Genomic DNA, 16839 nt, shown 5'->3' with positions numbered 1-16839 from the left:
CTGCGCTAGACGACATTGCCCTTGCTTCCAATGAAACACCCCACTAGAGCACTGCGCTCCCAGAATTCAGGCTTACTTGTCGTCCCTAAAGTCTCTAAAAGTAGAGTAGGAGCCAGAGCTTTCAGCTATCAAGCTCCTCTCCTGTGGAATCATCTCCCACTTTCAGTTCGGGAGGCAGACACCATCTGTACGTTTAAGAGTAGGCTTAAAACCTTCCTTTACGATCAAGCTTATAGTTAGAGCCGGTCCAGGCTTGTCTTAGACCTGCTCTTAGTTATGCTGCTATAGGTCTAGAATGTCGGGGGACACATGACACACGGAGCTTCTCTTCCCAGCTTCTCCTTCCTCGTCTCCCTCCTTATCACATCAAAGAAATCCCTCACATGTGGCTCTCTCTGAGGTTTCTACGTTCTTTTTACCCTGTTAAAAGGTTTTTTAGTAGGTTTTCCTTACTCTTGTTGAAGTTTAAGGGCAGAGGATGTCACACCTTGTTAAAGCCCTATGAGACAAATTGTGATTTGTGAATATGGGCTATACAAATAAAATTTGATTGATTGATTGATTGATAACTGGGGAAGTTCTGAAATCCTATTCACCTGCAGTGAGATGTAGTTAACGATCAATTTGCATTATTTTAATGTTTTTATTCAATTAATATATTTGTTTGACAGGGAAGCTGTGCACAAACAGGAATATAATATTCATTCATGTTAAAAAAGCACCTTAGAAAAAGGACACTTTCTCTCGAGGAAGAAAAGGGGCAGGGGCTCCAGTCCCTTTGGATTTGTCTAAAATTTTGAGTGGTTAGACAATCAGGGCCTATATCTGTCTTTTAGTGTAAAGAACAACAACAAAGTCTCTAGGTTTCTTAGTGTTCATAAATGGTTCTAGTCTAATAAGTTATTAACTGATCATTTTGGTATTTCGCTAATATCAGTGGATAAGGTAATTTGTAACAAGAATTTTAGAATTTGACAACTTTACAAAGAAAATGTATCACACCTGAAGCATGGCAGGCTATAATATGGTAACCAGTTTTGTGTGTGAGCATAGACTGGTGGGAATTCATGAGAAGTGAAATAACTTAGAGTGGTGAGAAAAACTTGTCTTTGTAAGTTTTATTTAAAGTAACACTAAGAGTTGCAGAGGAAATCTTAATTCAGCTGAAGGACAGAGCTCATACACATAGGTGTATTCAGGAGATCTGACAAAGGACATCACAAGATGATACATATTTATACCCAGATGCAGCTGTTTGTGTCTTGTGTCCCTAAAAGGTCCCTTGAAATTAGCAACTACAGCTTTCTTAAATGGAAACAGGAAATGAAATCAGACATAGGGGATAAACACGTCTTGCACCTTAAGTAACTGAAACCACACAAAGTAGAATGTTAATGGTTTAAGATTATAAGTCACATTTTCCCCTTTATAACCAATTTATGGTCCTTTATTGGTCCATATATGGTCCTCTATTTATGTCCTTTATATTATTTTTTATTGTATTGTTTATATCATTGCTAATATTCTGTCATAAGCACTGACGAATATGAAGGATAACTCATTGTACAAGACATTCATCACAACTTAATAGTAACATGTGCAGACAGTCTTCATGCCAAGCTGTGCCTCACACGGAGCATCTCGGTGAGCAGGTTGTTGCAGGGCACTTCACCAATAAGATGTCTGCAGTACAGGTAGTCTTCGGCAAGAATGCTGAGAGCGCGTAACTCAGAGAGACACAGTAGCAGATTAGTAAAGCGTCCAAGGTGCTGAGAAGAGGTGCATAGGGTATATTCCAGGAGGGCTCCTTCAGCCTGCTCCTGCACACTCTCGATGAGCTGATGTTCTTCAAGTTCTTTCACATCTGGTTAATGAGGAAAAAGGAAAAAAAGAACCAATGAATATACTGTAAACATCAACCCTTGTGTGATCAACTGGAGAATTGTAGAAGCACATCTTTTTTACATTCTTTATATTACATTTACCATTTTATAACAATATATTTGAGCTCTCTAGTAAGCTCCTTTTTGGCTCCATAATTCCAGGAATTAAAGAGCTGCTAAATTTATCTCTGACCTTAGGAACTCTACATATTAGGAAAATTAGATAGAAAAGAAAACAACGGCAATGTTTCAGATGTGTATGAATGTAATGATTTTATGTGTCCTTTTGTTGAATGTTTTATTTACCAGGATGAAACAAATGGTATGTTCTCTTTTTAAGTTATGTCTCTCTAACACTAGGTGCCACCACTCATGGTAAATGAGCTGTACACAATAACTACAAATTCCACCTTGACAATTCCTGGGCCACTGAAATTTACTACCCAAAGAGCAGGGATTGTTTAGCCTATTAACAATGATTGATAACCTATAACTAGACTTTGATTGCTTTGGACCAGATTCAGGTACAGTCCCTGAAATAGTTCCTGTGGACCTGGAAAAGTAAATTTGGAAAGTGGCTTTAATTGTGGAGATGTCTGCATTATTAGACATTAAAAGGCATTTTGGTTAAAAGTACAATTTACCAATTCAAGTGATCAAATTTGTGTGGAACACAAAAAGTCCAATCTGTCACTAACCTGGGTTAAAGAGGATGAGGAACTTAATACAGGCAAACTCTTGGCGGTCCACCTTTAGGGTATGGAGCTTCTCAATCAGCTCTTGTCCACTCTGGAGCAGGTTGGCTAAGGTAGGAGACGCTATGTCTGACAGCTGCACCTGAAACGAAGAATACACATTTTGACTTCCTTATTGAAGTGTAATCCTTCAAGTTAAAGATGAAATTAATGTTTGGACTTGCTTGGTTAGGCTTTAGACACAAGCTTGGACTCCATCTCTTCGCATGTTTTATTTATTTATTATTTTATATACTAAAGACAGGTTTCTCTGGTTTCATCACCTGTCATATCGAAAGATGCTCGGTTTCTGTCAGCTGCTGGCTGAACTTTCAAAATCTGTGTCAAGATCCATCCATTCGGTCTCAGATCTTAAGATGTATAGACTTTCTGCTGTCCTGATGTCGTTGGGGAGCTCATTCCACCATTTAGGAGCCAGGACAGCAAACAGTCATGATTTTGTTGAGTGTTTAGCTCGTAGTGAGGGAGCAACAAGCCGATTGGCAGATGCAGAGTGGAGTGAACGGGCTGGGGTGTAACATTTGACCATGTCCTGGATGTAGACTGGACCCGATCCGTTTGCAGCACGGTACGCAAGTACTAAGCGATGATGTTGGATCATGACTTCGGATCGTTGCGGTCACTTTAACCCTGATGTCCTGACTGTGGGCGTCACGTTACGACACACCACGAAGCTTCAATTCCTGTGCGAGCAGCCGCCTGGCTGTTCACACCTGAAGCACATTTATCCGTGCCAGTCAGCCCGCGATTCTGATTGGTTGTTTTATGCTAAATGATGATGGTCTTCACAAGTGACTGACCTATGCAAGCCTATAGAAAATACAGAGTTTCTTTCTGGTCCACATCTGCTCAATGATCAGCGCTGCTGCTTCATAATCAGAGCAGAAGCTGCAGTTGGTTTGTACCGAGCTGGAGTTTCTGTTTCCTCTTCCGCTCTCCTGCTGACCTGCTCGCACTTTAACTAAACTAAACACTCATCAGTTATTATCAGGGCTACTGGGCGTCATTTAGACAGGCGGCAGGTGTGGTTTTCTTTGGTAAAGGAACAATAATAGGCCTTTTGAAGCATGTGGGGATTACTGCCTGTGAGAGGGAGAGGTTTAATATCTCTGTGAACACTGGCGCTAACTGGTCGGCAAAGGCTTTGAGGACCTGTCCTGGAATGCCATCTGGTCCCACTGCCACTGTGTTTACTCTCCCGAAAGCCTTCCTTACGTTGTGCTCTGTGATGATGAAGGTGCTGTGCTGTGGTCTTCTCTGCATGCATGCTGCTATTGACACTGTTAGCGCTGAGGGCCCCGATAGCACTCAAGTGCTCTGTAAGAAATTTCCACCTCGAAATCTCAGCTCAAAATCCAGTGTTCTCTTCTCTTTATCATCCTTAATGTGGCAGGTATATCATTTGTATATAAAATTTGTATAAAATGTTATGTTAAAAAATGTATTGATTAATTAAATAAATAAATTCCTTCAAGCTTTTCTTTGTTCTATGCCTCTGCTGACATTGCCATGAGTTGTTGGGAAAGGCACAACAGTCTTGGTCTTGGGTGATTCTACATTAATGTCTGGCCAACTAAACCCAATGGCCTTAATCATCAGTGGTTCTCAACCTTTTTTCAGTGATGTACCCCCTGTGAAATATTTGGTTAAGTACCCCCTAACCAGCGCAAAGCATTTTTGGTTGAAAAAAAGATGTAATACACAGCGCTGTGCCATCAGTGTCTGATTTATTAAACTTTATAACTAGACACTTTCAAATTTCAAACATTTGAAAAAGCATCAACAAAACATTAAAAATTCCATCAATGTGCATAACATTGCTCATTTGTAGTGGTCTAACTTGAAATATTTGTTTGGCTAATCTCTCCCCACAGAAAAAACACAAAGCCTTGGGTGGGTTGCAACTCGTGGACGTAAATCCCATTAAAACATATTCTTCTGAATACTGACGGAATTTTGCCGGCTCTGGTTTCGCCTTCTTTGGCACTTCTCCCTCCGTGTTTTCAGCAGCATTGCTGCTACACTTCAACCATGACTCCATTGTTTGAGTTTTCAAGGCAGCAGTGATTGACAGGTGATGACAGGTGGCGTGTGTCAGGTTGGGTCAAACCATCCTGGTATGGGGGAGACTCAGGGTTTTTAGGATAATGAAATTGAATAGCCTACTGAGTATAAAATTCAGTTTATGAACTTACACTTATATTTTATTGAATATTTATTAAATGACAATTTTTAAAGGATTTGTGAATGGATGCTAATTTTAAATATATTTAAAAAAAATCTCACGTACCCCCTGGAGTGCCTTCACGTACCCCCAGGGGTACACGTACCCCCATTTGAGAACCACTGCTCTACATGACCTTACCTTCTCTAACCTTAGAAGAACACATGTACACAACATTCTAAGCACTCAAAGACTGATAGATCTTATCAAGACATTCAAATTATCATTGCTAAGAATAATACTTCTTTCTGTTCTTTCTCCTCTATGATGAAACACCTGCATTGCGCCCCAACCCATCTGTTGGCAACCCCGCTCACCAAGAATGGTTGAAAGCCCATGACGAGATCTCCTCAAAATTTGCAATCTATACCAGAGTTGCGGTCTAACACCTGAACGCTATTCACCTCACTCTTGTTGAGGTTTAAGGACAGAGAATGTCGCACCTCATTAAGCCTTATGAGATGAAATGTGTTTTGTAAATATGGGCTATACAAGCGGGGGCTCACAAGAGTGCTCATCACTCCCATCATATCATATAGGGGGGAGTGATTAAGTCGGAGCCTAGATGCCAAACAGTTACATGTTCTACTGTTGCAATAAATATAATCTATAATCTTTAAAAAAAATCATTGCAGATGCTGAGTTTGTCAAAGGATGTTGCATGAAGATGAAAGCCTGAGGAATCCCACTTTGCCCCTTTCCTTTTTTGTTATTTGTAATCTCTTTTTTTGATGCTGTTACAGATAAGATGTGACAAAAATGACAAATCTAACCTCCAGCCCAGTGACCAGAAGCAAGCTTCCCTCCCTGTTGTAAAGGACATGTCCGGAAATGATGTCCAGGATCAACAGTTCACTCCAGCAGTTGTGCAGTAACTTCATCTGATCACACACCTTGGATCAGAAAAAGAACAAATATTGTTTGAATACAGTTTGTATCAGTGTCATCACATATTTGAGCAGAACAGGAACACATTCTAATAAGATAATTATTCCAAGGAGTAATCCTTTAAGTTAAAAATAAAATTAATATTTGGACTTGCTATTAGTCGGTAAGGCTGTAGACACAAGCTTAGACTCGGTTTCTGTTAGCTGCTGGTATTCTGTCTCTCAAAATGCATCCAGGATCGGCCACATTGCAAATCATAGGTGTTGCTTTACCCTTTAATTGTTTAATACACATACTTTCCCTATATAGTATTCATATGATTAATCAGTGGTGTCACTGACGTTTTACAGGCAACGACTGAAGTGTATATACAAATTACACTGGCGCGTTAAGTCTGGTGAAAATTAACGTATTTTTAATGTGCTCGGCAACGTGCATCTAAAAATGCCTCAATAGCGCCCCCTACAAATTTTCAATGAATGTCTTCCTATTCATTATCTTTCGCCAAGCGTAATGAAAATTGGCACACATGACTCCATACTACTTGTGTGGTGTCATCCAAGTGTCTGCAACCCACGACATTCATATTCGACTAGAAACAAGGTCATTCACACCCTGTTTTAAACCTAGAAAAGTCCACTACTGGAAGTGACGATGCTAGCGAATGTAGCAACACGATGGTGTCCCCGAAGGTACGTGAACACACCACCAAGGAGAATAACAGTGGACATTTAGGCTAAAAACTTGATGTAAATGACCTCATTTCCAGTCGAATTTAAATGTCGGGGCTTCCGGACAATTAGATGACAAGGAGTATGGAGGCATGGAGGTTTTTTCTTTTGTTTTATTAAGTCTTGTTACGACCCAGCTCGCTATGAAAAAGGTGGCAACATAAAACCAGATGTTTTTGGTATGTGAAAGTTGTTTAGTTTATTTTTAAACCTGGTTTTAAGATTGAAGGAAAATGCATGTAATATAAATTAACCAAAAAACAAGCAACAAGGTGCTATTTCAAATATGAAAACAAATATAACAAAAAGAGGACTCTTAAAAAGAGCTATCTTAAGTAAACCAAAACAAAAAACAATACTCATTAACAACACAACGGTTTTAAATCAAAAGTCATAAATTCTCTAGTAACACTTCTAGTCTGACTCTCGGACAACATCAATTCTTAATTCAAACACGATCTTAGGAGCTAGTTTGGTGAGCTGTTCACACAGGACATACAGCTGCCCCGACTGACACAGCTGGGCATAATTTATACTGTCAGCCCAAAGTGCTTCATGCTGATTGGATGCTTGGGGAGGATGCCGCTCCAATCAGGATCTCCGTCTTTGTCTCCACCACCGGCCAGGAAGAAGGAGGAGCATCTGGGGACTCCAAAGAATACAGAAACACACAGACAGGCTACAGCCATAACAGTCTGAAGAAGTGGTCGCAATTGACTTGAATTGTATTAGATTTGGTTGAAACGCTGTTTACCCCTGAAACTCCAGAAGTGTTTTGTTGACTTAAACACTTCACCCACCCCTCCATCGGCATAGTGGTGAGTGTATTTTTATTTTTCGGTGAACTATCCCTTTAAAGTAGCAATTATTAAACATCTGCTTAAAAAGCCTTCTCTTGATCAAGATGTTTTAGCTAATAGTAGACCGATATCAAACCTTCCCTTCAATTCCAAAATAGCTGAAAAAGCTGTGATTACTTAGATAGTAATGGTTTGTTAAGACTTTCAGTCAAGATTTAGCATCCATCACAGCACAGAAACAGCACTGTTAAAAGTTACTAATGACCTTTTCATGGCCTCAGATAACAGACTTGTCTCTATACTTGTCCTGTTGGATCTTAGTGCTACATTTGATACCATAGATCATGAGATTCTGTTACAGAGACTGGAACATGTAGGGATTAAAGGAACAGCATTAGGCTGGTTTAAATCGTATTTATCAGATAGATTCATTTGTAATTTGAATTCAGACAAAACTGAGGTCATTGTAATGGCCCTAAACATCTCAGAGAAACACTGTCTGACCAGATAGTCACCTTGGATGGTATTAGTTTGGCCCCTAGCTCCACTGTGAGGAACCTTGGAGTTATGTTTGACCAGGACATGTCATTTGACCCACACATAAACAAGTCTCTAGGACAGCTTTCTTCCACCTGCGCAATAATATGAAAATTAGGGAACATCCTGTCTCAGAAGGAAGCTGAGAAACTAGTCCATGCATTTGTATTGTCAGGATGTCCCAGTAAGTCTGTGAAAAGCCTCCAGCTGGTACAAAATGCTGCTGCACAAGGGCTGACAGGAACTAGAGGAAGAGATCATATTACTCCTATCTTCTCTGCATTGGCTCCCTGTAAAATTCAATGTTAATAATAATAATATTTCAAGATCCTGCTCCTCACATACAAAGCCCTTAACAATCATGCCCCTTCATATATCAAATAGCTCATAACCCCATATTATCCAAATAGATCACTTCGCTCCCAAAACACAGGCTCCTCTCCTGTGGTTCCTAGAATCTGTAAGAGTAGGATGGGAGGTAGAGCCTTCAGCTACCAGGCTCGGCTCCTCTCCTGTGGAACCAGCTCCCACTCTGGGTTCTGGAGGCAGACACCATCTCTACATTTAAGGTGAGACCGAAGATGTTCCTTTTTGAGAAAGCCTATAGTTAGGGCTGGATCAGGTGAGCTTTCTGTCTCTCTACCCCCATATTTATTTATCACTAACTTTGTGTTTTTTCCATTCCATCGTCTCTCTCTCTTCCTCTCTCTCTCTTTCTTTCTCTCTCTCTTTCGCTTTGTCTCTCTCCCGCTCTCTCTCTCTCTGCATGTGTCTCTGACTCGATGAATCCGGTTCTGCCAGTGGTTTCATCCAGTTAATGAGGGAGTTTTTTCTCTCCAAAGTGCTTGCTCGTTGTGGAGAACTGTTGGGTTTCTCTATAATGTTTAAGGATCCAGTCATATCACAATCTCCTTGCCAGAGAGTCGGCTTAACTTGTGGAACATCTTCATCGGTCTCAATGAGATCCCCTGGACACACCCCATTGACTCTTACCCCTGTACTTAGGTTCAGTAGTTTGGGGCTGCTGTTGCTTTGCACTAATTTCTGTATGTACACTGTTCATATTGTAAATAAACCTAGTTGTGCTTAACAGTTCGTGTTTGTGTTCTACTCCTGCACATTGAGTCCAATACTGGTGGAACAATCCAAATTGTAGTAGGGGTGCAAGTTGCAGAAAATGGCAACATTCACTTAAGTTAAAATATGTAACGTAAAGTAAAAATATCCGTAAATTCATACCACAATTCAGTTAATGCACTTTTCACCACTGGTAAATTAGAAAAATGTGGCACTACTGTAAAATAAAGAAAATCAAAGTAATACCAAAGTTAGTCTATTGTGGGGCAACAAAAATACATGGACATAAACAAACATATAATATCCATACATATGAATCTATTAGCTTGAAAGGGAAATTAAAGCAGGATGATATGGACTGAGCAAAAAGTTTTTTTAAATTAGCTTTGTGTGTATGTATATAACTGCAGAGACATAAGGTCGGACCTTACCTTGAGATGTTTAAAGAAGATGGATGTGCGAGCCCACTCCACAATACAGACCACCATCTGGTCAGCCATGAGGCACATCAGGGTAAAAGTAGTGGGGTTCCTGTGTTTCCTCCAGCTAGCCATCTCCTGCTGAAGAGAAGTAGTGACCTTTTTCTGGAGTTGTAGCTGATCGAGATCACAGAGCAAAAACTCTATCACGAGCTGAGGCATCCTGGGACCTTGTGGAGAGCTTGAGTATAGATTGTCTGAGTCCGTGTGGATTCCTGCAGCAGAGCCCTGTGAACTTGTACAGTTCTCTGTGTGCTCTGGTGTGATTGTCGAGTTCGAAAAGGTGAAGCACTGATACTTTGTGGCACAAGGTGAGCTGGAGGGCAGAAGTGGTGGAGACAGGTAGCTGATACAGTCATTCTGTGCTTTGGTCACCAGGGTGCTGTGAAGGACTGATTCTGGTTGGAGGCCACCAGTAAAGTTAGAGACACGCTGGGATTTTGAGAAGATCAGAGGTGCTCTGCTCTCACTTCTGAATCCACAAGCTTGGATCAAAGCCTTTCTCTGCTTGAGGGCACGATCTTGCTTGTATATAGGGCCAAACTTGTTTCTGCCACCTCGCATACGATCTGCACGAACAGCTGTTGAGAAAAGTTGATTTGTTTAGTGTAAATGTATGTATTACATTTTATTTGTAAAGCTCATATTAATAAATCTGTCACAATTCTGTCCTCTGAACTCTTGTGAACATTGAAGAACTATTAAAAGGCGTATCTGTTGTCTCTGCTGTATGGACTTTTTACATTTTGGACATTTACCTTGTTTTCCTTTTGTATGGATTAGAGGTCTGTATTTGGTTGTTTGCACTCTTAGTTCTCTGTTTCATGTTTTATTTTAAAATTAGTTTTTTGTTTGTCTCTTCTGCTTAACTTCTTGTCTCTCTCCTGTTTTCCACTTTTGTTATTGACTGCACCTGTTTTAATGTGTTTCACCTGTGTTCAAATTATCCCTGCCTACCATGTTGTGTATTTCACACCTCTAGAGGCCTTCACTGCTAACCTCCCGCAATTAAACCATACTGAATGTAACCACCCCATATTCACAGTGACAGTAACCTTTATCGAGTGGAATAAAGTGATTTAACACGAGGCTCCCCATCTTTGAGATGCTGCATCACAGATAGACATCTCATAACCCAAATCAATGTCATTACCAAAGAAACAAGAACAAACTCACAACAACTAGTCACATCTACTCATAAGACCACCCTTTCTGTGCTATGGTTCTGAAACTAAGCGATAGTCACATGGATCTCGGCCAATCATTTCATTGCTTTTGCTATTTTTCTATAGATACACAAAGCTTAAAAAGAGCGGGCAAAACATACAACCAAATACAAAAATACAAGACCCCTTGTGGCGCTGGGCCCTCTTAGTAAAGATACATCAAAATCCATCTTACCAAAGCTGCTCATCATTTGAAGACAAAGTCCATTCACCTTTCTTACTTTTTAAAGAGTTCAATGACACAATTGTACAGTAAATCGGTGCGATTCAGTTTCAAAAGTCGAGCATGCCCAGTTTTATTTCTTGAATATGTTTTAATGCGCTTTAGAGCTGAAAATGTCAACTTGACAGAGGCAGTAGATACTGGGATGTCATTCAAATTCTCCTGCATCGATCTTTCTGCTGAAGGAAAGTGAGAAGGTCAGCAGGGCTTTTTCCTTCAAAATCAGTCACGGTCATCACTTCTTTTTTAAGCCTGGGTCAAAGAGAGTTCCGTGGCTCTGAGTTAAGCTGGAGAAGGCCACATCTGGGATTTCTTTTCCAGTACGTCTGAAACTGCTGAGGGACTTGAGAAGTAAGGAGGGATCACGAAAAATGTTGACAGGTAGGCCAGCTAGAAGGCCCCGGCGTGTCAAAAAATACACCCAACATGGCAAACTCGAAATCTGATTGGTCAAAGAACAATCTAATCCTGACAATCGCTAGGCCAAGCAGAGAAGGCCTTGCTGGCCCTGACAGCGCGCCTCTGCTGCCTCCCTTGTGACAAGCTTCCATGCTTGCATTTGGGTCCTCTCAGCCAAAACCCTGACTCCACCTACTCCAGTCAATAGCCGAGCCAATATCTGCAACTGCACATGTCCCCGGTGTCCAGTCAGCGGCCTGGCCAACACTTGTACCTGCACTTTCTGGACTCCAGCTGCCTCCTGTCCTCCACCTCAGCCCCCCCAAGAGGCCCAGCCATGCTCCCTGGCTTCACCAGTGTCTTCCTCCTCAGCCCTCTGTGTGGACTCGTCTTCACCACCATTGTCCTGCTCGACCATTGCAGAAACCCAGCTTTCACTTGTCCGCCGGGTCCCCCGTCCTCCTGAGGGCTCAGCTTATCTGCCTGGCCACTAAACCACCTTCTTGATCAACTCCAGACAGATGGGTGGAGCCATGTCCTATTTCCCACCCTTGTAATCCTATGCACCTGTCCAAATGTGTTTCATTCCTGTTCATTATTCCCGCCTCCATTGTGTAATATCTTTGTGTTGCCCTTTGTCTATGTCAGTTTTTGCATGTTTACCTAATGTTTCAGTTTCATTTGTTAGTGTGCTGATTGCCTGCCACCATAATACCATAAGACTGTGTCATGTGTAATGCCCAGGTTACACCGGCTGCCGAAACGGCTGCAAAACGGCTTGCTTTTAATTTCCTAACATAACCAACCTGCCAAGTAGAAGCAATGTGCTCACAGTGACACAAACTGTCTGCATCATCCTACGTTTCTTTGCTTGTGTTACTTATATTGATGTAGTGGGTGTGTTAGCAGCAGGATAACCAGACATAGTTTTATACTTTTGTCCTTCCCTTTAAGTAGGTTTATCCTATAAAATGAAGTATTTATTTGGAATGAGGGATGGTTTACAGATTTATCTTGTGACAGCTCCCATCCCTACCTCGCCTCTCTCTCTCTGAAACTAGTGCACTGAGCCCTCATCAAAATACACATTAAAGGGAAGGATAAGTATAAAAAAATGTCTGGTTGGCTAAGTTGATCCCCACCACTAACACACCCGGGACACCCATGGCGCATGAAAAATAGGTCTAATAGGCTTTTACTGACGAGTAAATTCAAAGGTTTTCACCACAGTGTGGCCTCAGAGTCAGTGCAGACACTGTGTGTCAAACTAAAGCTCATTATATAGACTACATCAAGTGATTAAGTTAAACGTTTCATTTCTTATCTAAGAGGCTTTTTCAGAACAGCTCGACAGGTCTTGTTAGTAACAGATGACAGATGAACTGATTCATATCTTGTGGCCTCGAGTTATTTATCTCGTTCCGACCAGTCTTTACGTCCCAAATGTTACCAGGGGGGCTCCGAATTTTTACCAGCTGTTCTTCCTGCATTTAGTTTTTTAGGGGAGGCAACTTTGTCTTCAGCACTTACTATCACACATGGGCCCAAAAAGATACACAACTCCACCATGTTTTTCCACAACAATCAATTCATAGACTTCAAAGACCTTACACAAAATTATTCACAGAACACATATCACTAACTAAGAATTACTTTTTCTCATCTTCATATACTGTAATTATAATGATCACATCAGATGATAGCAGTTGGGTGTGTTGGCACGCTAGGCTGGCAGGGTGGGTGGGCGGTGGCTCCCTGCCTGTCCCTTCTGGTGGTATGGCACAGGGCTCTAGTGGTGGCATGGCGAGGATTGGGATTGGTGGGTTCTACCTCCCTGTGTTTTATATTCAGAGAAAAAACACAACCAAAAAATGCACAAAACCTAAATTGTCTGAGTATGTCCCTCCTCAATGATGATACTCCCTCCCAAGGAGTCTGGGAGTGGTATATATAGCACTCTTGGTTGCCCAAGATCCAGGATGGATCCTGTTTGGGGAGTAAAATCACACTGCACCTCTTTCTTGTCTTTCATGTCCAAAAGGGGAGGTAAGTTTTGTCCACAGCACCTATGCATGTTGTGAGTTGGTCAAAATTTTGATAGTGGCCAACATTGTTCCAGAAGAACATTACAAGAAAAACAAACAAAAGCCATGGGACATGATGAACACCACCCATGGGTCCACCTACAAAGCTGGCCAGAATGCCTGGCAACAGGGGAGGCAACTTTGCCATGCCTGTTGCAACCACTTAATCTAGGCCAAGGGTCCAATGGCAATGGCAGTAAACAGTCCTGGGGCCTCATTGCGTACGTACAAAACAGGGCCTGAAACTTGCGTAACTCACTTCTCATGCTAAATTGGGATTTATAAGAACAAACTTGTCGGGAGAATGTGCGCACTTCCACGCTAACTCTGACCCATGCGTACAAACATTTTGGAGTCGGCGAAGGCGAGGCAGATGTGAGGTGGTGAACTGAAGCAGATTATTGATCCACTACATCATTAACATTAAAACCAACAGCGCTATCTGTGCTTGCACGACATGTTCTATAGGAACCTTCATTTGAAAAAGAGATAAAACTAGACTTTGGACCAGTTGTTAAGACTTTGAGTTCATTAATTCATTAATGTTTTACTTTGAAATTATTGTTTTTGTTTCACTTGTACCCTATAATTCCTTTGTGTATTTATTCTCTGTGCTCCCCAGACTCCTTTGTCAGTTTGTCTGTTCACATCCCTGGTTTTGTTAGCACTGTTTCCGTTCTTCTGTTCTACTCTCTGTTATTGCCTTTGTTTGTTTATTTGGAGATTCGGTCTTTATATTTGCCCACTGACCTGCTAATCTGCCTTCTGAAAAGTGTAAGACTACCTTTTTATTAAACTCTTCTTACATATAATCTGTTTTCTGCAATGTGGTGTCAAGACCCAATATTTTTAACACCTGAGGATGAGGCACATATATGTTTGTGCCTTCATCTGGAGCCTATTACATGAGAATCATTTTCTCGTAAATGTGAAATGTTTTAATAGGGTTTTTTGGGGTAGTTTTTCCTTACTCTTGTTGAGAGTAAAAGACAGAGGATGTCACACATTGTAAAGCCCTATGAGACAAATTGTGATTTGTGAATATGAGCTATACAAATAAGATTTGATTTATTGATTTAAGCCACAGTCAGATATTTGGAATATTAATGTGACTTTAAGAAACCCTATGTGTTACACGAGCAGTATGGAGGCATGTTATGTTTTTTCTGTTGTTTTATTACGTGTGAAGATAGGTCACTAATTACTTCCATTGTATTGGATTTGGCTGCAACACTGTTTACCCCTTAAACTCCAGAAGGGTTTTGTGGACTCAAACACTTCACCCACCCCTCCATCGGCACAGTGGTGAGTAGATGATGAGTGAATATTCACTTCTGGGTGAACTATCCCTTTAATGCACGATTTTCCAGATAACTGGAGTTCTGTTTCACCAAGCCTAACTGGAATAATAACATCTATGAAAAATGTCCTCCTTACCTTCCAGTCGCATGCCAACTTGAAGACACTTTTGAAATCTGCAGAATGGACACCGTTTCCTCTGAGTTTTATCAATGCTGCACGCCTGGTTTTCTGCACAGATGTACGTCTTGTTGTTTTGGACCGTTCTTTTGAAAAAACCCTGCAAGTATTTATGAAAAAGAAGGATCTCTTTCAGCATTTTATAACCTTGACTTTTTTTTCATAGAAACAATTTTCTTACTTTTGTCACATTCTATTTTTGTGTTAATATCTTTCATAAATTACGTTGAACTTAAATCAGTTTTTTGTTCACAGCAATATTTAAACTCATACATACAAAACATGAAACCAGGTTTTTATTTATTTTTCTAGTCATAGCACATCCTATACTAGGCTACTTTAAAAGTAAATATAGGTTCTTCTTGTTTTTCATACTGAGATGTGGGTACTGGTGTGGATCCAGTCCCCAACTAATTCCAATACAGCAAACATTTGAGCCAAAAGGAAACAAATACTTTTTTGTAGCATGTTAGTTATTCATGTTTAAGATTAAATATATTAAAAGACTGATGCAAATACAGTCAGACTTTGAAAAGCCAGAACCAAGCGGAAAAATCCTTGTAATAACAACTTGACAGGATAGAAAAAATATTAAATAAAAAAATAAAAAATTGGACTGGAGCTTCTTAACTGAAATTCAGCGTGAAAGCAGATCTGTCTGAACTGCATAATGTCAGGTAGGATCGTTAGGTCTGGACTGATCCTCGCTCTATGTCGGCGATCATTTATGGTTACAAATAATGAATGAATTATCAGCTATTGAGCCTCGTGCGTAAATGCGCACAGAAACTCTCTTTGAAGACGTTGACACAGCTGCTTATGAAAGCAAAAGATATTTAATAAATGTTTTACTACCAACAATAATTAAGTCAGTTCGGCCGAATCTATCATCCACTTAACGGCAAAAAGAGCAAACAATGCTCTCAATTAATTTTCTGAAATGATATATATTTATATTTTAAACGTAGAACTCAGCATATCCAGTTATTTTAACTTAAAACATTAACTTATAAACAACTTCTCCTAATTCAACATCCAATTGCGTCATGAAAAATATAAACTACCTTGCAGCTTTCGCAGGTCAGCAGACCGTAGTGGTATCCAGAAACTTTATCTCCACAGATTGGACAATGCTCCTCTAAATGGACAAAATGTCTAAATTCCATTCTGGAAAACTCTGAAAAGAATGCAACATTAGATTAGTGACAAAAATCTAAATAAACTTGACAAGCATCCAGCAGATGAAATTAACTGTGAAAAGCAATAAGCATATTACCGCACCACCACACCGAAGAGATTGGGCTATCAACCACCTTAACTGAAGCGCTGAGTGTTGAGTGTGATCTGAGCAACAACATCAACCTTTGTAGGAGGGGCGCTCTCCATGGTGCTGGGGTCTGCCCTAAGGGTTGTACCACGAAGCAAGCTTCAGGGGTAACTTTGTGTTGTCAGGTGTAACTTCATGATTAACGATTGACCAGATAAGCTGCCATGGCCATTTACGTTGTCAACTTGAAACTGCTTCAGGCAGGATATGTTCATGGTTAACTTGATATAACTCTATATAAGCACCGCCCTATTTGCACACCATGGGAACATTTTTGGTCTTGTTTTTTTAAATTTGGGATGTTTTAAGGCATAAACCTCGCAAAAGGTGTGTATTTTTGTGAAATTTTAAAATGTCATCCTCTGTTCCTATAATGTGGCTATTTTAAACAGTGTAAACACAAATGTCCCCATTGAAACCCATGAAACAGATTTTTTGGATCCCACTGTCCTTAGAACAGGAAATGCAATGTAACCCATAAACCTTATATTTGCATCTGAAATAATGTGTTGTGTCGATAGACATCCGAGATTTGGGTAGATAAAACTGTGTGTGTGTGTGTCTGTTTGTTACAATTTCTCTCTCTCTCTCTCTCTCTCTCTCTCTCTCTCTCTCTCTCTCTCTCTCTCTCTCTCTCTCTCTCATTCACTCTTAAGGGCTACTATGAAGTAAAAACTTTGAAAGGTAATAGGAATGCAACTATATTGAGTGCATACTAACACATAAT

General features: G+C 40.5%; 1 protein-coding gene across 2 annotated transcripts; it reads right to left on the bottom strand.

The window, feature by feature from the left end:
* Window positions 1-1103: 1103 nt before the first annotated feature.
* On the bottom strand, window positions 1104-16211 carry LOC118098208 (nuclear receptor subfamily 5 group A member 2). 2 transcript variants are annotated; one of them, XM_035141826.2, is made up of 7 exons: window positions 16067-16211; window positions 15850-15962; window positions 14744-14885; window positions 9327-9955; window positions 5636-5755; window positions 2582-2720; window positions 1104-1864 (listed from the first exon to the last, which is right to left on the bottom strand). In XM_035141826.2, exons 2-7 carry the CDS (start codon window positions 15949-15951, stop codon window positions 1611-1613), a joined length of 1386 nt encoding a protein of 461 aa, XP_034997717.2. In that variant the 5' UTR covers window positions 15952-15962; window positions 16067-16211; the 3' UTR covers window positions 1104-1610. The 2 variants fall into 2 exon arrangements, with proteins under 2 accessions (XP_034997717.2, XP_034997716.2); XM_035141825.2 differs by having other exon boundaries at window positions 16062-16206.
* Window positions 16212-16839: the final 628 nt, after the last annotated feature.

Source organism: Hippoglossus stenolepis, chromosome 18 (assembly GCF_022539355.2).
Source record: "Hippoglossus stenolepis isolate QCI-W04-F060 chromosome 18, HSTE1.2, whole genome shotgun sequence".
Taxonomy (NCBI): Eukaryota; Metazoa; Chordata; class Actinopteri; order Pleuronectiformes; family Pleuronectidae; genus Hippoglossus; species Hippoglossus stenolepis.
The sequence above is the reverse complement of the archived record's forward strand: the minus strand, read 5'-3'. Positions and strand labels throughout refer to the sequence as shown.